This window comes from Canis lupus, chromosome 6, assembly GCF_003254725.2.
Source record: "Canis lupus dingo isolate Sandy chromosome 6, ASM325472v2, whole genome shotgun sequence".
NCBI lineage: Eukaryota > Metazoa > Chordata > Mammalia > Carnivora > Canidae > Canis > Canis lupus.
This window is the reverse complement of record NC_064248.1, coordinates 42156343-42177781: the sequence shown is the minus strand read 5'-3', so window position 1 is coordinate 42177781 and position 21439 is coordinate 42156343. Positions and strand designations below refer to the sequence as shown.

The window sequence follows — 21439 nt, the reverse complement described above, 5'->3', positions numbered from 1 at the left end:
CAGATGTTTCCATCTGATAAAAATAAACCCATGAAAGAGCAAACTCCAGGTCACAGTCCTCTTGGGAAAAGAAAAGGGAGAAGCAGGGGCAGGAAGTGGGAGGCACTAGTTTAGAGTTGGGCAAAGGAGGGAAAGGTCACTTTCAGAATACTGAGAGATTCTGAAAGATAGAGTTACAGTGTCCTGAGGTATCAAGTGCATGCCACATGGTCTTACCTGATGGGAGGAACCCTCAGGTAGGGATAAGAAGGTTTCATTCAACATTATGCTTCACTGTCTTTTTTTTTTTTTTAAGATTTTATTTTTATTTATTTTTAAGTAATCTCCACACTCAACGTGGGGCTCAAACTTACAACCCTGAGATCAAACATTGCACACTCTATGACTGAGCCAGCCAGGTATCCCAATGCTTAATTGCATCCCAAGGGTAAATTTGGACAATTCATTTACTTGCTGTATTGGTTAGGGTGACCTAACTGATATAACCCCCAAGTTTCAGTGGCTTATCACAATAGAAGTTGACATTCTCACTTACATGACCATTTTTTAAAAATTTTTTTGAAGATTTTATTTATTTATTCATGAGAGACACACAGAGAGAGGTAGACACACAGGCAGAGGGAGAAGCAGGCTCCATGCAGGGAGCCAGACATGGGACTCAATCCTGGGTCTCCAGGATCACACCCTGGGCTGAAGGTGGCGCTAAACCACTGAACCACCCGGGCTGCCCTCACATGACTATTTAATACTGATATTCAGTTGATGGTCTTCAATTGATGTGATGGTTCAGGTACCCAGCACTGTCCATCTTGCGGCCCTGCTAACTGCTACAGGCTTTGGAATCTTCTACTAGGATCCTCTGTATTCAATCAGCAGATGGGGGAAGAGACAGGGAGCGTGCAGAATTGTGTGGAAAGTTTTCCCAGCCAGGTCTGGAAGTGGTGTTCATCAATTTTGCCCACATTCCACTGGGCACAACTCAGTCACGTGACCACATCTGGCTGCAGGGGAGGCTGGGAAATGTAGTCAAGCTATGCATGCAGTAGGTAAAAGAAAATGGTTTGGTAAACATACTTTCTTTGAACTTTTGTTTCCAAACTTATCAGTACAGGCAAAGGGCTTCTGCATTGCCATTTCTACAAGTCAGCATGAATATAAATTAGATTATGAGAAGTTTTAGAGATGCAGAATGAGCATATACACACACATTATAATCTGTTTTTTCAGATTAATCCAGAAATAACTTCATAAATAATTGGCCCTTAACTCTATTAGACATATTAAAAGTGCTCTATTATTGGAACAGGTATATTTAGGGTATATGACAAGTATTTGAATGATTGTGAAATTGATTTCAATGTGTGATGAAGACAAACTCTTCAATAAATCCAATCCTTTAAAAAAAATATGGCAAATTCGCCTTCCTGTCTTCTTTCCCTTTGATCTGGATGGAGGATTTAGCCAGTACAGCTAGTGTGGTCAGAAGAGTTGGGGGCAAAATTTGGCTGGGCCAACCGGCATATTTGGTGAATCTAGGGCAGAGAAGATGGCCTATGTGGCCAGGAAATTTATTACATTAGTTAGTGAAAGGAGTTACATTATGGAAAGGGAATACACTCCATGGTATTAGATCAGAATTGGGGTGCCTACTTTGAACTCATGTTTTTAATATAGAGTGGTGTGTGTGTGTGCACACATATGTATTTCTAGCTCTGTCTGTTTTGAGGTCCTAGAAGCAATGATAACCCAATAGCAGCGAGCACACCCAACACCCAGATCTTGGCTTCTAAATATCATTTTCCACTAAAAGGAACCAGGACTGATCAGCCTGGAAAGTACTAGATGAGCCTGGAGCATCTGGTTGTGCTATAAAGTAAGGATGTGCTCAAAGAATGACGGGACCATGTCAAAAATACACAGAATCCAGATTGAAGGGTTATCTACAGGCCAAGACTGGGACAACTGAGGCATCAAAATAAATAATTTTATTATTAGGTTGTGACTCACTGGATAAGAATGGTTGAGTTGATATAATTATATAAATGGGGAGAAGGGAAGGCATTAAAATGTCAAATGATAAATTTGAATGGGGTCTCTGGAATAGATGGTAGTTTTGTATCATGTTAGTTTCTTGATTCTAATTGTTGTACTACGGTTATGTGGGAGAATGTCTTTGTTTTTAGGAAATATACACTGAAGTGTTAAGAGCTAATGGGGCACCATACTTGTAACTCACTCTTGAGTGGATCAGAAATTTTACATATATATATGGGCGGGGGGCGGAGGGAGAGGAGAGAGGGGAAGTGAAAGAGACATACCTGCAATGAAGCAAATGTGGTAAAATTGAAACAGAAAACAAATCGAGGAACTCAGCGAAAGGTATAGAAGAGTCCTTTGTACCCTTCTTGCAACTTTTCACTAAGTTTGCAATTATTTCAAATCCAAGGGATCCCTGGGTGGCGCAGCAGTTTGGCGCCTGCCTTTGGCCCAGGGTGCGATCCTGGAGACCCAGGATCAAATCCCACATCAGGTTCCCTGCATGGAGCCTGCTTCTCCCTCTGCCTATGTCTCTGCCTCTCTCTCTCTGTGATGACTATCATAAATAAATAAAATTTAAAAAAAAATCTATATCAAATCCAAAAGTTAAAAACATCACAGACTCTAGTAGTAGGTGTTCAGTAGCAGTAGCATAGCACTCTGCTATTGGTCTCGGGCAGAAGAGACACTGGTGAGGGTTGAGGGTTCACGGGAGGTGAGAAGTAGTAAAGTGTCACAGGAAGCAAACAGGATTGGGGATAAATGACCTAGATTGTCACCTAGCAGTTGGGTGATCTGGAAAAAGGTACTTCACATCTACAAGCCTCAGACGATGGTATGTGTCTCCTAAGAATGCCATGTGGCTTAATAATATATATGACAGTCCTTTGAAAGTCAGGAAACATGATACCAAATATAATTGTTAGAGAGGTAGCTTCTTTCCCTGGGCCAACGACAACGAACGAATGCAAAACTACCCCTTCAGTCCTGGTATCTCTTTCAGTTCTTCATCTGGTTACCATCAGGACATTGTTATTCTCAAAAAGATTACTCTTTTAATGGACTGAGAACCGAGGAGGCTTGGCACCTAGGAAGGGGGACAGTTGATGACAAAGCCACCGGGGATTGACATGATTCATGGGTCTGTATCCTTTGCGTGTGTGTGCATACACATCCTGGAAGCCTCAATTTTAGGCGCCTTCTCTGCGAGCAGAGAGACCCTGTGGGGACTGATGAATGCTGTTATAGATTCATAAACATCTGCTAGTGGGGCCTGGGAAGTCCCTTCTAGAAGGAAAGCCCCTTTGCTTCTGTCACTCCTGACAAAAATGCTTGTGCACACAATGTTACGATACAAACCATTCTCTGGCAGCTTGGGAATCAGTGTCCTTATGCCATGCACTGCGATGAGCTGACAGCAGCGTGGGGTAATAAAAATCACCATTCCTGTTTGTACCCTTCCCAAAGCCTCTCGCTGACCTTCCCTCACGTAGGCCTTGGAGCCACAGCAACCTGCACAGCTAATTGCTCCCTGTATCTTTTCACAGATCAGGAAAAGCTGACGGTCCGGGAGTCCAGGACTGGCTCCAGTCCACAAAGCTAATGAATGACACTGATGGGACATCAAGCCAGGACTTTAACTATTGTCCTCCTTTCCATGACACTTGGACTGGAGATGGTCTGTCGCTGGCACCTCTCTCACTCCCTTTCCATGACCCCTGGCCTGCCTCCGGGCGCTGCTCTCCTCTTGCTCTGCCTCCCAGAGCTCGCTACCACGGTGGGCCACTGCAAAGCATCCTATGCTAGAATTCCTCTCCAGGCCGTCTGGCCATCTCCTTTCCCACATGGCCTTGCTAGAAACACAAGGGTTCAGGGTTTTACACCTGCTGCTTAAGGATGTCACTCCCTATCTGGAGCCAAGAGAGAAGAGAGTGAGGATGAAGCTCTCCTGCCAGTGGCTTTGGGAAGCCGTCCCCGGGAGCTCATCTCGCACCCTCTCTGATTCCCAGGCCACTTGCTGCATCATCTTCTAGTCCATGTAGACATTTCTTTCCTCACGGTGCCAGCAGAAGGAGCAATACTTCATTTCTTCTAATGTACTCCATCCCAGTGACTCAGGCTGGAGGAAGTTCCAGCAATGCCACGTTATCTCTAGGCTCCCGCTGTCCTCTGACCCAGAGAGACAGACAGACAGACAAACATCAGACACAGCAGAGCCCAGCTGGTCTTTGCTTGATCCCTTGAGTAGCAGCTGCTCCTGACTTGATGGGGGCTCACAGGAGAAAGGGCTACTTCTGTTGGTGGTGGTGTGACCAAGGAGCATTCTGATGGGCCTCAGGTGCCCTCTGTGTTCTGAGAGCCCTGAGAAAGAGGGTGCACTCTGGGATTGTTAGACAGACTTGTTGGGCTTTTGGGACATGCTGGATGGGTCATGGGTGATCCACTAGACCTTGATCAGTGACTTTTGGAACTTAGAGACCAGGCCCTGTGGTGGAATGGAACCAATACCAACCACCTGGCAGTTGGCAAACCTGTCTCAGATCTGCCTTAACCAGTGAGGCGTCCTTGAGCAAATCACTTTTCCACACTGGGACAGTTTCCTCATCTGTAACATGAGGAATACATTTTAAGGGCCCTTTTGGCCTTTCAGTATTTCTGGTTAGTATCATTCTGCAGGCTCTTCAGGGCTGGAGCCTGGCTGGAAGGAACTCAGGTCTGGAAATCAGAACTTCTGACTCTCACGCTCTGTTCACTGCTAATTCTGGAAAGCAAGGCTACTGTGGTATGTTTAGGAAGCAGAAGGCACTGCCTGGCCTCTGTTGAGTGGAGCAGGGAAACTGCCCAGGAACTCAGCATCTGGACCCAACAGGACTTCCAGCGATGGGTGTGGTGGTGCGGTGAGGCTAGGGGCAGGGGTGGAGGCAGGGTGGAGGGGAGTCTAGAGTCCAGCAGTCTTCACAACTCTCCTGGTGAGTGCTGCCTCCACCGGTAGCCTGAGGACAAGCCCAGAGAGACCTTGGGGTAGGTTAGAGCACAGTATAGAACAAACAGAAGAACCGAGGGGACTAGCACCACTTGTCAGCAGTCAGCCAGGCATAGTAGACCTTAAGGCATTTTAGAGCTTGCTTCCTGCCTCTGGAGGGTAGCTCAGGATATTTTGGAGGTCTCTTCCAGACTTGACACTCTATGAGTCCATAAATAAAAAGCCAGTTCACTTCACCCTGAACTCACCTCTGATAGTGGGCCTCCTGGGGTCAGGCAGTGTGGATAGTTTTCCTCCTGCTTGGGTGCCACCCAGTTGACCTGCTTCCCCAGGGCCAGGAGGAGAGAGAAAGAGAATGAGAACTATCACCTCTTTCCTCCCTCCTCCCACCCCCTCTCAATCCCCTCCCAATCCCCTAAGGATCAGAGCATCCCCTGCCATCTCCCCACCTCCCGGGAAACCAAACGCTGGCTGAGCCCAGGGGCACAGAGAGGTGGGCCTGAGGCCAGCAGAAGCAGCTGCACGAGGTGTCATCTTGCTGTGGGGGTGGAGAGAAGCTGGACTTTGAAGGTGTCCTCTGAGACCAACGCCCGTAACCCGAACCTCCTCCCTGCCCTACTAAGGCCCTGGGAGAGAAGACTCAGAGGGTACCTGTGGGCCAGGTCAGGGTCAGCTCAGGAGCCACGGGTCTGTCACTCCAGGCAGGAAGGAGACAAGCTTTGTATGAGAATTCCAAGGAGCTCAGCCCCTGGCAGCCCAGCCCCGAGAGAGAGCCGAGGCGAGTGCCAACGGAGGCAGCCGCCGGCCGCTTCCCCCACAGACAGACCGGGTATTGATCCTGCTTGCGCCCCCCTCCTTGTGCAGCTAATGGCCTGGAAAAAACTGGCCAGCTGTTCCCCAGCTGTGACATAATGAGCTCAGGGACGATCAATGCCCGTTCCGGTGTCTAATTAGGCCAGGGAGCTGGCTAGGGTGAGAGTGCGGCCTGTTTCCTGAGGGCACCACTTCCACTGCATCCCCAGCTGCTGGCTGCCGGCAGCCACCTGCCCCCCCCCCCCCCAGGGCCCCGCGCATCTGCGCCCTGGAGGAGGGGCCGGGCCCTCCAGTGGCCCTGGGAAGTCTTCTGACCCAGACTCCTCTCTAGCAGGAGAAGCTTCTCTCACCGTGTCAGGTGTGGGGGGGTGGATCGCCGCGGGGAGAGCTGGGCCTGCAGGGGAAGCTCCGGACTCCCAGTGTACTGTCACACCCCCTCTCCATCAGGGGCTGGCACTCTGTACAGTGCCCTTCAGTCCCAACCCTCCAGCCCCTTGCCCCCAAGATCCTGCCTGGGACCCGCCCCACTACTGGTGCTGATCGCCCAACCCTGGGGCCGTGAGGAAGAGGCTGTGAGCAAGTTTGGCTCCTGGCCTGGCCTCCCTCTGCTATTTATACCCTGGGTCCAGGGAAGGATGGATCAGATTCTCAATGTGCTCACTGCAGAGGAGGAAGTGAGGGTGGAGAGGGAGATGGAAAGGGAAAGGTGTTCACTGAGGCAAAGCAACAGAGAGGTGGGCAGTGAGGCCCACGGTGAAGAGGCCCTGGGACTTGGAGAGTCCTAAGAGCTGAGAGTGAACTCTCAAGAGAGATCAAAAGAGGGAAGCCAAATAAGAGAGAGAAAAGGGAGAAATGGGGCCATGGGGGAAAAAAGAGATGGGATCCAAGCAGCAGGACACACCCTGTACTGGGTGGAGTCAGGCCCCAGGTGCCAGATCAGATGCCCCATCAGGGCAGGTGCTGGTCTGGTCCCTGCGTCCAGGTGCCTGGTGTGAAATTACAGGCGTTGTGAGAATGGCTGGGGTCAAAGAGGCACAGGGAACAGGGCTTGTCTGGGGCTGGGCAAGGATCTTCCCCTAGAATCCAGGCTGTGGGCTCTGCTTTCTGGGGCTGGGAAGGTGTGGGCAGGGAGCTGGAAGCAGAGGTCAGAGCAACTTCGGCGAGGGAGGAGGTGACTACTGGGGAGTGTGGTGTGCAAAGGCCTGGGAGGGAGGGATCTAGGCTTTCTCCAGCCTCCACTGTAGGCAGCCCAATCTGCCCCAAGGCTTTTTGGGTAGCCTGGGCCTAAGCAGGTGACATCGTTCAGGCAGCCTCCAGCCTTCCTACTAGTCACACAGTCACGTACAAATCGTCAGCTGGACCTGCTTAGAGGAGGGGTCTTTCTGGGGCCCAGCTGACCCTGGTCAGCCTTCCTGTGCCCCTTCCCAGTGCCAGCACTGCATTTCTTCCTGACTATGATTCCCGGTGGAATGGCCTGGTTTGTGGAGAGTAGGAGTGCCCAGTGCTATTTCTGGCCACTGCCGCTGGCCCTGGGGCCCTGAATCCTTCGAGCTGTCCTGGCCCGGGCCAGAGAAGCCGCACTCAGGGATGGCTGCAGATTCAGACTCAGTCTAGAGCTGCAGAGGACCTTGGGCATCTACAAGCTTCTCCCAAGCCCTCCTTTGACACTGAGGTTCAGAGACGTTACGAGGGTAGCCCCAAGGGCGCTGTTCACTTGCGCACCTGCAGCTCCTGGACTCCCGAGTTGGGAGCTCCTTCCAGGACGCCAGTCTGTCCATCTCTCCCACGGCATCTCCTAGGAGTAGAAGGGATTTTCTCCTGGAGGCTTGGCGCTCCTGCCTGGACCTCCCAGCAGACATTGTGGGAAGTCAGATCGGTGAAAAGATCGGGACCCACGGGACAGTGAGTCCCGCAGGAGAGACCCAAGTAGAAGCCTGGCCTCCGGAGACCGGTCTCTGTGGCCGACACTGCCCTCTTGCGGCCGCCAGCCTTCAGGGCGGCCTGGGGATGGGGCCTCTTCCCGGCCGGTGCCCCCTCGCCGGACCGGGCTCAGGCGGGCCCGACTTAGCCGCCGCAGGGCTGTCCTTCCAGCCTGGGCCTCGGGGAGACGGAGCTGTCACAGCGCTGAGGGCCCTCAGGCGGGCGTCACCCCCTCTGGGGAGGCACTTAGAAGCCATCTCTCCAAATCCCCGCGGAGTCCTGGCCTTTCCTTGGACTGAGGGGCGCAAGACTTGAACGCGGGGAGGATCCTGTGTCTAGGTGGATCAGAAATTCATGGGGAGGACGTTGTAGGAAAAGAGAATGTCTGGGAAAGAGGCCTCAGAGCCTGCATCTCTGTGCCCCGCTTACAGAAGGAAGGGAAGGCTGCCTGGGGCCTCAAGGGGGCTGGTGGGGTGAGGGCCCCTCTCTTAGATGGAATTGCCCCAGAAATGTAAATCGGGGCGCCCCCACCCCCCACCCCAGACCAGAGACCTGGCACAGCTGGTCTGCTCTGTGGAGCTCAAGTCGGGAAACCCAGCCCAGCTCTTTGTTCTCAGGCCAGAGCGGAGGATGTCATTCCCACAGGTGTGAACGGCCAGGTGGCCCAGGGTGCTGCGTCTCTGCACATCAGGCCGGGCAACTTCTTAGGACATCGTGAATCTCGAGGAGAGAGTTTCCAGGCTCTCAAATGACCTAAGCACTCCACCCTTTGCCTCTTCCCCGTGGAATGGACACACCGGTGGCTCTGAGAACGCCCCCCGGGGCACAAGGGCCATATGGGTTCATTGCTTTCTCTGACCCCCCCTTTTCTCTGAGCTGACTTTGTCATATATTCACAGACGCTACGTCCTTGAGGTGACCTATATGTTTTCCCTCCTCCCTCCAGGCCTGAGTGACAAGGACAACTCCCAGCCTGGAGTTCAACCTCTCACTCTGGAACTCGAGAGTTCAGTAAATACTGATTGACTGACTCACTCAGAAGACAGGGGATGGTCCCGGGAGTGAGGCCCTTCATCCGCGCCCCCCCCAAAACATTTTGCTGTGTTGGCTTTGGCTTTTCAGACTGGCTTGCCCACAGCCCTGCCAACCTACCTCTCTATTCTTTTTCCCTACACGTGGATTAAGTCACAGTGCCCTGATATTCCCTAAGCTTGTCTGTCTCCATGTTTTTTTCCAGACCACCTTCTTCCTTCTTGACTCTTCTCTTCCCCAACCCCCTTCATTTATGGCCAGTCAAAATTCTACCTTCCTTTAAGACCTATGCTGCTTCCTCCATGAAGCCTGCCCAGATTTCCTGAGGGAGTAAGTTCACCTTTTTTCCTTTAAATCTTCCACGACGACTGGAAGCTGAAGCTTACAGCCTGCTTCATCCCCATCTTAGATTGTAAACACCTTAGATTGTAGAGGTCAGGGTTTGTATTCCTTTCATCCTCATACCTCTCTCTCTAACACCCCCCCCCAACAGAGTTTTGCATATAGTAGGTGCTCAATACGCATTTCTTGTATTAGGTGGAGTGGAGTTTGCTGTTTGGGCTGCTGAGAGCTGAGGAATGGGGTGCTCTGAAGCTTTAGGAGACCATCAGAATGTGTTCAGAATGGGGAGGCACCTATATGGGGAAGTGAGGGGGGAGTCTGGGCACCCTCAGACGCTTGGTGGAGAAGAGGAGCACTTTGCTGAGGAGAATAGGGCAGGTCTTGGGGATGCGGTGGGTTAGAGAAAGGCATTGGTGATAGGGGACCACAGGTTGACCACAGCATCAGATCTGATGGACCCCAACTGTCTGCATCCTTAATAACAGGCAGAAAAGGGAGTAGGAATCCAAAGGCTTGGATCCTGGTCTACTTCACTGGTCAGCTGGGTGGCCTTGGGCAAGTTGCTTCTCCTCTCTGGGCTTCTTCGTCTGTAAAATAGGTACCTGACTTCCAGTGACCCTTTGATTATGGGGGGGTGGGGGAGGGTGTACATGCCCTCTTTCCCACTAGGCCTAAGCACTGGAATGATCCTAAGTCCTGGATAGTCCCGGAGAAGGTGACAGAGCCCACAGCTGTGGCCTGACTCAGAGGCTGTAGAGGTTGGTGGCGGTGGAAGACAGTGTGCCCAATTCAGAGCAAGTCAAGTGGCCAGTTATCAGACCACAGGGAAGGGTTTTCAGGGACTCCCCTTCCTTTGCTGTGCTTCTCTGTCCTCTTCCTTGCCACAACCCCGCACTCATAAAATATAGATCTTTGAGTCGGAGCCCAGCTGCTCAACTGTGTGGCTCAAAGAAAATCACTTAACCTCTCTGAGCCCCAGTTTCCATATTTGTGAATGGGGTTACTTGGAAGATGGTCGAGAAACTCTGTGTAAGTGCCCAGTACCGTGCTTCCTGCTGGATCTCCCTTTCTGAGTCTGCAAAAGGAGAATTGATACAGATTGCTTCACAGGCCCCAGGGCCAAGGGTTACAGTGCTCTGCAGGTGCACTGGGGGTGGGGCATTCCGAGGGCTAGGCTGAAGGTGGGGAGTGTGTCTGGGAAGAAGACGGAGAGGGCTGTTGCCCAAGCAAACCCCTACTGCTAGTGAGGAAGGCCCATTCCCCTGTAGATTGACTTATTGCGTTAAGGAGCCTGGAGCTCTCTATATTTTTCTTTGGGGGTCCGGCATGGAGCCCCAGCTGGTGGATGAAGCGGGGGCTGTGTGGGGAAGGCTCCCCAGTCTCATAGCAGGCCTGGCCTGCACACACACTGTGGGTGTTCCTGCCACTCTTTTGAGCCTGGTTCATCCAAGGCCCCCAGTTTCTAATCTGGTTGGGAAGGATTTATTTTTGGGTCCCTGTAACCTAGCAATGGGCTCACATGACCAGTGGCAGCTGCAGGCTGAATATACCGTTGGATCTTGGCTCCTGGCAGGGGGTGTAGGCCAGACTGTGGGGGAATAAAGGGAATGGAAAGGCTCTCACCCCTGCTTTCCTCCACAGCCCCTCAGCCTGGCCCCCAGATGGGGAGCATGGGGGTGGGGGCCTGGAAGCAGGCATGGCTAGTGCTGGCACAGCCGGGGCTGCGGTGGGGAGGGCCCTGCTGTGAGGCCGCTGTCTCATGAGGAGAGCTGGGTGTCCATGCGGATGTAGGGGGTGCAGAGGATGCAATGCTGGCGTCCTGGGGGCAAGCCCAGGCTGGGGGAGCCGACGGTTGAACCCACAGTCTGTGTCGTGGGATCTCAGGGACACCCCTGGTGGATGCTGGAATCCCAGCCTTCAGCTTCTTCCCTTTGTTCCCTGTTAGATTGTTAAAATCCCTGGGAGACAGAACACATTAGCTGCTACCCGCGCGAGTGGCTTTATCAGCCTCTTCCTTGACAGCAGGTTTTGACAGAGGCAGAGACAACAGAGGAGGGCAATGGGTGCCACTAAGTAGGTGAGGGGCTACCGGGAGTGTGCTGTGGGAGCCTAAAAGGCATTAGAGAGATATTTATTGAATAAGTGGATGGATGGACGGATGGACGGACAGATGGATGGAAGATAAACTTGGTTAGCTCTGATCTCCTGAGGGGGTGGGAGAGGTTGGGTGGGGGTGGACGTGACCCTGTCAAGAGGCACTGGTGGGCAAGGGAGGGACAGGGCCACCTCGAGGAGCAAGTTGAGGATGGAGATATCAGACCTCAGCACCAGGGGCCCCACCAGAATACTGAGGGAGGGCCGCCACCCTGCCCCAGTGGACAGGAGTCCCCTCCTGGGCTCCGCGCGGCATGGTGGGCCATGCACCTCTGATGTGGCTTGTGAGGCCACCCCAGTTTCTCTACCTCCGTCTCCCACATCGTCTATTGCACTAAAGTCTGAAAGGAGGGATTGGCAGAGCGGGTGGGGGGAATGTAGTGCCAATAGCTACTTCAAACCCTGACTGAGATCATTTAACGAGATACAGCGTAAGAAGTGCCTCCCCAGGCTAGGCACTCAAAAACTGGCATCATCTCCAGTACTGTTTTTATTATTTAAAAACAATATTTCTTTGTTTATTAGAGACAGAGAGAGAGAGAGAGAACAAGCAGAGGGAGTGTCAGAGGGAAAAGGAGGGAGAGACTCCTCAAGCAGACTCTCCACTGAGTGTGGAGCCCCACATGGTGGTGGATCCCAGGATCCCGAGATCATGACCTGAGCCGAAAGCAAGAGTCGGATGCTTAACCGACTGAGCCACCCAGGCGCCCTTATTGTTCATGGTTGTTATCAGCTGCCGCCAGGCCAGGATAGGCGGTTTTCTCTCACTCCATGTTCCCAAGCAAAAATGTCTTCCAGCAACTGGGAGGACGTGCCAGGATCCATTGGCTGCTTGGAGCCACCTTTCCTAACAGCTCTCTGGGACCTGGAGACTTGGCCCACTGGCCATCATGCCAGTTGCTTGGGCAAACTGTACGAGCTCCCCCAAGCCGGAAAATAAGACTATATTTGGGTTGCAGGCTTCCTATCCCTATTCGATAAACTGAGGGGTGAATCTTTGCCAATTTTAGAGATAGAAAAAACTATAGTAGGTAGATAAACTGAGGCACAGATGGCCAACTCACAGGCCAAGGGCTTACCACCAACCAGTAGAGTAGAGCCCAACTAGAACCAAGGTTCTCCTCCCAATCCAGTGCCCTTTGGATAATCCTGTACTGGTGAGCCTGTGTGTGCTCTGGTTCTTTCTCAGTCCTTGGAAGGGGCCATTGGCTTCCTTTCAGGAAGCATGCGGGTGCTGATCATGCCTTACCTGATCCCAGAGGGTTTGGCCGATCTCAAGATGATCTTGCCAACATGTCAGCACAGGGCTTAATAAAAATCATTTTGCTGGGATCCCTGGGTGGCTCAGTGGTTTGGCGCCTGCCTTTGGCCCAGGGCGCGATCCTGGAGTCCCCGGATCAAGTCCTGCGTCGGGCTCCCGGCATGGAGCCTGCTTCTCCCTCTGCCTGTGTCTCTGCCTCTCTCTCTCTGTGTCTATCATAAAATAAATAAATAAATCTTTAAAAAAGAAAAAGAAAAAAATCATTTTGCTGTTTACAGGGTGTCAGGCATGTACCTAGGGGAGCAGGGTTTCTTTATAGTGGGAGGCTATGCCCCTCCATCTCGCCTCCAAAGGCTCATCACATGGCCTTGGACGCTGTAAGGATGGTGTTTACAGGTTTACATTTGATATTTTAATTTGATTTCCCTGTACTAAGTAACATATGTGTTTTATTTCAGGCTGTCTCCTGGAAAGCCACGGCCACTTCTGTGGAATAGGCTTTAGGGCTTCAGCCCAGAGTCCCATGTCAGGTCTCCAGAGAGGCCATGGGGGCATGGAGGAAGGAGTAAATGCTTTAGCTTCAAACAGGCCTGGGTTCAAATATTGGCTCTGGCACTTCCTCTCTGTGTGATCTCGGGAAAGTCCCTTAATCTCTGGCTCCCATATTTTCATCCATAAAATAAGGTGAATAAAGGCTGCCTCATAGAATTTATGTGAGGATTGAAGGTACAGTATATAAAGGACTTGGCACTTGTAAGAGCTCAAGAAAATGTGTTTGGGGATACTGGTGATCACTCTGCGCTTTGGGCTGGTCAGTGGCCTCTTCACAGTTAACCTGGGGCACAGGGCAGACCTTGACTTCTCTGGGTTTTCTGGGTAACTCAGTGTTTTCATGGCTCTTTCAGTTGAGTCTGGTCTTTCTTTCCTTTTGGAGGCAGAAAGAATTTCTGGATGGGCAAGTCTCAGGGCAGAGGGCTCGGGAGTAGGTATCATGCCTGAATTCCTGACCTAGGCTCATGGCTCTGCCATGTGTGGCTTTGGACAATGTCTTCACCTCTCTGGGCCTCAGAAACATGGGTAGTTTGGCCTGTGGGGTGTGTTTCAACTCTGCAGTGTTAGGATCCTATCCTTGGGTGTCAGGCATGTACCTAGGGGAGCAGGGTTTCTTTATAGTGGGAGGCTATGCCCCTCCATCTCGCCTCCAAAGGCTCATCACATGGCCTTGGACGCTGTAAGGATGGTGTCCTGCAGCTCAGTCCAGTCCTACAGATCCAGAGCAATCTGAGCCTTCCTGAGTTCCTGGTGCCCACTCTGTCTTCAGGGAACAGTGTTATGGTGGTACCACTATGGTGGCTCATGGGGATGTTAGATCCCCCCACCTCCATCGGTTCTCACAAGCCCACACCAAATAAACATACAATCTAAGAAAACAATAGTAATGTGACTCCTGAGGGATAATGCAGAGTTAGGAAAAGGCCTTTAGCTCCCTGTCGAACCTGAATGCCACTCCTGAACCTATCCCCTGTACATTTTTGGCAGCTGACCCTGGAACCTTGGCCCCTGCCAGGCCTAACCTGGTACTCTGTGTCTGCATTGACCAACCTGCTACAAAAGCATCTTGGTTCTGATGTCACACAGAAGCATGCGATGGCAGGGCTGTCAGGAGCCTCAGGATCATCTATCCTATATTCTCTTTGAACAGATAAGAAATCAAGGCCAGAAATGGGAAGTGACTTGCCCTAGGTCATACAGCTCATAAGTACCAGAGCCAGCCCTTAAACTGGGATTTTCTGATTCTGAGTAGCCTTTATACTTCACCAGGCTGGCCAGGAGAGTCTCCCCTGACTATGGTCACTGGCCCCAAGAAGGTTTTGAGATGCCACTCCAGCAATCCAAGAGAAGTGAGGGGGGTTGGAACCACCCCTGAGCATTTTCCGTGGGGGCACTGGTGCCTGGCTCCTTGCTTCAGAAGTGGCTCCAAGGGGCTGGGTGGGAAGCAGGAGGCCATTAGGACCCAGAAGCTCTTGGAGCATCCTGCTCTGCCTGCTGCCTCTCACCACTCACTGCAGTGGTTCAGGCTTCAGCAGCCTTGGAGAAGCATCAGCTGAGAGGAGCTATCACATGGGAGCCGGGAGCTGCTCAGCAAAGGTAGGAGTTGTCGACTAGGCCAGGAATAGGGGCCTGTCCCAGGGCCTGATGGTGAGTGCTGAGGTACTCTGCAGGAGGGTAGCTCTGCGTCCCCAGGACCAGCCCACCCTACCTTATGGTGGGCAGTTTCGTCAAGGGATGGGCTCCCAGGTATTGGGGTGTGGGCACCTCTGAAGCCTAGAGATGGGGGTTGATCTCCTGCCAGAGGGAGTACCCACATCCTACAGGCAGACAGGGTTCCCCATCTGTCTTCCTCCATGTCATAGAGATGGGTCCCCCGCATCCTAGGAATGGGTCCCTTGGCATGTAGGCTGATGGGCAATTCTGCGTCCTGGGCGTGGGCAACTCTGCTGGGGAGAGGTGTGGTTGCCCCCTGGAAATCTCTCCTGGCTTAGGAGGGACATACTGTTGTTTGAAGGAAGGCCGTGCTGGGGTCCTTGGGTTGGAAGCTCTGTATTTAGGAAACAGGTGCATTCGAATCCCAGCAACATCTCTGTGGCCTTGGGGTGGGCACTTATGCACATCTTGCATCCTGAAACAAAGATATTTGTAACTTGACGATGCCCTGGCCAGGGGGCCAGACCTTGGCCCCTATGGTGGTAAAGCCTGCCAGGTGCTGAGAGGTCCTGGAGGTGAGGGAGGGCTTGCTGTCAGGAAGCAGTGGCAAGATGAGAGCGAGTGAGAAGGCATGATGCTGTGAGCTAGGAGTGGAGTGAGGCTCTCTGGGCTTCCCCTCTGACACTGTGATGCACAACCCTGCCCTCCCTGACCCCCATCCATCAGTAGGGAGTGCTGGGGAGCAGGCACGTTGGTCCATCTGTTAGGACAGAAACTGGAATCCTGGCATTTAGGAGTCAGTGTGGAGATCCTGCCCAGGCCGAGGGGGCTGTGGAAACGAGAAACGTCCAGTGCCTTCTTGCCTAGGGCTCCGTCATGGCTGCACAGTGCCCCCTCCATCTCCACGTGGAAACCATGTCTGCTTCCCTCGGTCTGGGGCCCTGGGTGGGCCTTGCTGGCAGACTCTTGATGTTCATGCAGACATGGAGGGCATTCACTCCTTTAGCTCCCGGGGCCTCAGAGCCACATCTTCAGGCCTCCACTCCCAGGTAGAAGGGATGAGAAAGATATGAAGCCCGGCATGGAAAGTAAGGGGCAAGGATGCCTTCCCTAGCGTTGCTTTCTGCATTTTTCCTGGTAGTGTCTTATGAGAAGCTGATGTCTCCACTTTGGAACCATCTCCACCTACCTTCTCTATAGACCCTGGGTCAATGTGGCCATTTTAACTGTGAAATGAGCTTCCTGTTATCCCTGGGGAGAGGCAAATCCCTAGGCAATTGTCCAAAGTTAGGGCTGTGCCAAGTCCAGGAGACCAGGTTACCCTTTCCAGAGCAGAGTCCTCTGGCTGGCACGCAGCTGCCCTACTGAGTGTACTTGGAGCAGGTACGAAGGGGCAGGGGCAGGTACTAAGGGGCAGGGACTCAACAGATCAGTTTGAGTTTGATACAATTCACAAAGTTATACTGAGCACCCATTGCATGCATGGCATGCTTGAAGTTAAAGGAATACACTATTGGTGGTTACCAAAACCCAAGGGTGGTTGTAAGGCTGTAACTACGGAGAGGGAATGGGAACGGTCTGCCCCACGTGGTCCACATCATTGCAGTCAGAGAAATGATGGGTTTTTAAATTCAGCCACCACCAAGCCCTTGGCAGCCCAGGAACTCACAGAGTCATCAAATGTTGTCAGAGATGGGAATCTTGGAGGTCGTCCAGTTCAATCTTCCCATTTTACAGATGAGGAAACCGTGATCCAGAGAACTTGTGACCTGGCTACAGACTTGGCGTATCTATAGCTTGCCTTGAGTTTGCATACCTTTCTATATTATACTGGGAGAAACTGGACTGCAAGAATAGGATATGGAAATGAATTTTTTTTTTAAATTTATTTACGATAGTCACACACACAGAGAGGGAGAAGAGGCAGAGACATAGGCAGAGGGAGAAGCAGGCTCCATGCACCGGGAGCCTGACATGGGACTCAATCCCGGGTCTCCAGGATCGCGCCCTGAGCCAAAGGCAGGCACTAAACTGCTGCGCCACCCAGGGATCCCGGAAATGAAAAAATTTAAAGGCATTATTATTTCAACTATATGCAAACTTAATGTGGATAATGAGACACATACAACATTTGATCTGCCATTTGGCCGGGAGAAATGAGAGACGCTGAAACCCCAGACTTCTTCCCCTCTCAATGCCTTCCAGTTGTCTTCTCTGCTTTATGCTCACCCATTTCCACCATCACAGTGACCTACTCACTCTCACACCTACTCCTCCCCCACCCCCCAGACACCTACTCCTCCCTCCTAGCTCTGGAATGTGCTAATGGTCCAGGATCAAGAGGACTCTGGGCCGGGGATCTGCTCCAATGATCAGAGATCTGAGGACCCCGGGAGTGGAAGGTTAGGCACTTCCTCCCCCACCTGCAGGGGTATGGTGGCTTGGAAAAGCTAATGAGTGGGTAAAGAAGGGCAGCTTTCAAGTGACCTATGCCCTTCTGGTTTGGGGGGCAGTGGAGCCTGAATGGGCTAGCATCCCAGTTTCCTTCCAGCTGGAATGTTTTGTTTTCACGGTTCCTCCTCAACACTCCCCAAATGGCAGCTCTTTATCTTGGGGGTGGTGATGTCACAGGACACCAAACACAGTCCTTCCCTCTTTCAGGTGATCTCTTCCCAATGGTAGCCCCAGAGCACTAATAGACATTTTTGGAGATGATTCAGATGCAACAACTATCCATTGAATGCCTATTGCATTCCAGTCGCTGTAGAGGGCACCATCAGGTGGGCTGGAGTACTGACCCTGGAGCCGGACCACACGGGCACCTACCTGGACCTTGCCGCCTTTGGTAAGTTATTTAATCTTTCTGGACCTCAGTTTCACCAACTGCAAAATGGGGATGAGAGTAATACTCATAGGTTGTGTGAGCACTAAAATGAGCATATTTAGGTACAGTGCTTAGAACGGGGTTTGGCACCTGGAAAGCATCTTTAAACATGTTACTACATATGGGTGGTATTGTTATTAAGTCTCACAGGCTCCTCCAAACACAGTTGTGAAGTGGCTGCTGTTCCCTTCATTTTACAGATGCCTTCATGAGGAAACTGAAGTCCAGCAGAGTCACAGAGTCCATCATTCCCAGGCCTAGGACTAGAAACCAGATTTTGTGTCGCCTCTGCACCCCAACAGCTCCTGCCATTCTGAGACAAGAAATCAAGAAATTTACATAAGCTACTTGAAAACTGGGGCACGATCCCGGAGCTCAGCGGGACCCTAGGAGAGGGAGACAGAGGATTTAGGATCTCTGGATAACAGTCCCTGAGAGAAGAGAAGGGCATGGAGGACAGTGGAAAGGAAAAGCAAAAGAAGGAGCTGGAGACCACTCGGAAGGTGGAGTGTTGAGTGGGTGAGGCTCTGGCATCTCTCACGTCTCCTTCTTTGAGGTCACCAAGGCAGATCAGAGCCACCTCCTTCCTGCCTGAGAGGAGAGATGAGCTGCTGAGCCCTCCGTTCCCTTATATGCACAGCCCGGCCTGGAAGGCTGGCGATTAGAGCCTGCCTGGCAGGCTCCAGCAGGAGGCACCCCCTGCCCCCATCCCCACGCACGAACTCGAACTCGGCAAGCCTGGGCCTGGGCTGGCCATCCCAGGGTCACCGGACTAGGATGGGGGATGGGCCTGTGACAGGAGGTGCCCTGGGTGTCCTCTTTCGGCCCCATGGAGTCCTCCCCCATCCCCCAGTCATCAGGGAACTCTTCCACTCTGGGGAGGGTCCCTCAGACCCCAGGTCCCTCTACTGCCAGCGGGGTGCCGGAGGTGGGGCTGCAGGACGTGGCCTCAGAGTCCGTGGCCCTGTTCTTTATGCTCCTGCTGGACTTGATCGCCGTGGCCGGCAACGCCGCTGTGATGGCCGTTATTGCCAAGACCCCCGCCCTCCGAAAATTTGTCTTCGTCTTCCACCTCTGCCTGGTGGACCTGCTGGCCGCGCTGACCCTCATGCCCCTGGCCATGCTCTCCAGCTCTGCCCTCTTCGACCACGACCTCTTTGGGGAGGTCGCCTGCCGCCTCTACTTGTTCCTGAGCATATGCTTCGTTAGCCTGGCCATCCTCTCGGTGTCGGCCATCAACGTGGAGCGCTACTATTACGTGGTCCACCCCATGCGCTACGAAGTGCGCATGACGCTGGGGCTGGTGGCCTCCGTGTTGGTAGGGGTGTGGGTGAAGGCCTTGGCCATGGCCTCCGTGCCCGTGTTGGGCCGGGCCTCCCGGGAGGAGGGGGCCCCCGGCCTCCCCCCGGGCTGCTCGCTGCACTGGAGCCGCGGCGCCTACTGCCAGCTGTTCGTGGTGGTCTTCGCCGTCCTTTACTTCTTGTTGCCTCTGCTCCTCATCCTCGTGGTCTACTGCAGCATGTTCCGGGTGGCCCGGGTGGCCGCCCTGCAGCGCGGCCCGCTGCCCACCTGGATGGAGACGCCCCGCCAACGCTCGGAGTCCCTCAGCAGCCGCTCCACCATGGTCACCAGCTCCGGGGCTCCCCAGACCACCCCGCACCGGACGTTCGGGGGAGGGAAGGCCGCAGTGGTCCTGCTGGCTGTGGGGGGACAGTTCCTGCTCTGTTGGCTGCCCTACTTCTCTTTCCACCTCTACGTTGCCCTCAGTGCTCAGCCCATTTCCACTGGGCAGGTGGAGAACGTGGTGACCTGGATCGGCTACTTCTGCTTCACCTCCAACCCTTTCTTTTATGGGTGTCTCAATCGACAGATCAGGGGGGAGCTCAGCAAGCAGTTTGTCTGCTTCTTCAAGCCAGCTCCAGAGGAGGAGCTGAGGCTGCCCAGCCGGGAGGGCTCCATCGAGGAGAACTTTCTGCAGTTCCTCCAGGGTACCGGCTGTCCCACGGAGTCCTGGGCTGCCCGACCCCTCCCCAGCCCCAAGCAGGAGACACCTGCTGTAGACTTTAGAATTCCAGGCCAGATAGCTGAAGAGACCTCTGAGTTCTTGGAGCAGCAACTCACCAGCGACATCATCATGTCGGACAGCTACCTCCATCCGGCCCCCTCACCTCGACGGGAATCGTGACTGGGCTGCTGGACACCCGGAGGGAGATGGGGCCGGGGCTGCTTGTGACTGAAGGAACACCTTGTGGGGTCACCTATTCCCGGCTAGCAGGGGCTGGGGCTGGGGTCTCTGCACATGGCTTTTGCTTAGTGTTTTCTGGATCAGGAACGATGCCAACGGGATGAACGTGTGGCACAAACCTTGGACGTGGCTTTGATCCTTGACTACTGGGGGAGGGAACCTGGTGAAATGGTAATGAGAATAAAGGGTCACGAAGGTGAGATGATGCCTTTCAACCAGTGAACCTTCCATGCCTCAGGAAGCAGGGAAACTCTATGGGTAGGAGTTGGGGGATATAGAGCGGCAGGCCAGGTCTGGAGTTATCTCAGGGATCCTTTAGGATATTTCATTTCAGTGTAATTGTTCAGGGCAGGAACTGCACCCAAGCAAGGTAAGAAAATGACCTGTGTTTTTTCCTTTCCTTGCTAGGTTTAAAAAGAACTAAATAAAACACAGCTAAGTGTTTCCATTTGGGTTAATGGGTCTTTTTTAGTTTTAGACATGATGTTTCCTTAAAGTGAGAGGGCCAGTTGAGTATATTCCTTTCCTGAGTTTGGCCAGAAGCAAGGGGAAATAGTAGGCAAGGTACAAAGAGTAGAAGGCAGGAAAGCTGACTGCAGCTCTCTCCCACCCTCTGGGAACAGCCCTTCTGTTCTATTTTGCAGTCTCTCTCCCGGAAGCTTGATCTCAGTAAAGCAAGGATACAACAGGATGGCTCTTTCTCCTTATTTTTTAGAATGAAGAAGTAGAAAAGATTGGGGTTAGATGGCTGAAGGTGGGGTTAGCATTTGAATTGCTAAGATGGTTGGATACAGAGGCCAGGCCAGATGATCACCTTGACCAATAACACTGTAAATTTTTTTTTCTTCTTCTTCCCAGGATTGGCCTCCCTGATAATCTCTCCTCATGGCAGTGACCCACCTCCAGCCCCCTGGACAATCGGGTACAAGAGACTAAGGTTGGGAATGGGAAGGGTGGGGTTTCCATGGTCCATTAAATGCTTCCCTACTCCCATTCATCGCTCTCAAAATTAGCTTCAGTGACAAAGACTTAAATCTCTCTCCTATCTGCAGCCCTGGGGTGGAGAGAGGGCACAGGAATTGGGTTCAGCTGTTCACTGACTGAGGCTGTAGGAATTTGATGGTTGGTATCAGTGGTGGTATTTTCAAGGGAAGAGGAATAGTTGCAAACTGGACAGGATACCCATCTGGGACTCCCTGTCCATCCATTTCCCTCAATTGAATCAAGTAATATTAAAGGGATGAGGCAGGACCAGAGGGTGTTCTGATCTGTATGTGAAGAAATTCCTGGCTCATTGAACATTAAAGGGTAAGATGGGTTGGTGGGAGTGGGATAGTTTCCCTCTGAATGGCCAATAAATACTTTTTATTATAAAAAGTTATACTGATATCAACATTTACTATTTCAGTTCAAGTCAGTGCATAATAGTTGAAGACCTAGTATTCTCCGGGGCCCACACAGAGTCACTGCCTTTGAGGAATTGTCTAATTCGATCAGGTACCTTGTATTTTTACAGAGCATTTATATCTGGTAAAGCACTAAGGAATGTTTGAGAAATATATT

General features: G+C 52.3%; 1 protein-coding gene and 1 long non-coding RNA gene across 4 annotated transcripts; one reads left to right on the top strand and one right to left on the bottom strand.

Annotated features, from left to right (window-relative positions):
* Window positions 1–542: 542 nt before the first annotated feature.
* Window positions 543–6349, bottom strand: LOC112640709 (uncharacterized). The gene is made up of 3 exons (XR_003124164.3): window positions 5672–6349; window positions 5269–5340; window positions 543–1031 (listed from the first exon to the last, which is right to left on the bottom strand). It is a non-coding gene; the product is annotated as an uncharacterized LOC112640709 (long non-coding RNA).
* An 8183-nt stretch (window positions 6350–14532) lies between these two features.
* On the top strand, window positions 14533–21257 carry GPR61 (G protein-coupled receptor 61). Of its 3 annotated transcripts, none has more exons than XR_007411059.1 (4): window positions 14533–14690; window positions 17409–17592; window positions 17832–20072; window positions 20735–21257. XR_007411059.1 is itself a non-coding variant. In XM_049111024.1 (3 exons), exon 3 carries the CDS (start codon window positions 18461–18463, stop codon window positions 19814–19816), a length of 1356 nt encoding a protein of 451 aa, XP_048966981.1. In that variant the 5' UTR covers window positions 14533–14690; window positions 17409–17592; window positions 17832–18460; the 3' UTR covers window positions 19817–20091. The 3 variants fall into 3 exon arrangements, 1 of the variants encoding a protein (XP_048966981.1); XR_007411060.1 differs by having other exon boundaries at window positions 14583–14690; window positions 17506–17592; XM_049111024.1 differs by lacking the exon at window positions 20735–21257 and having other exon boundaries at window positions 17832–20091.
* Window positions 21258–21439: the final 182 nt, after the last annotated feature.

Bases quoted from the DNA above. Each gene is read 5' to 3' on its own strand.
- GPR61 (XM_049111024.1), top strand. From the start codon at position 18,461: ATGGAGTCCTCCCCCATCCCCCAGTCATCAGGGAACTCTTCCACTCTG.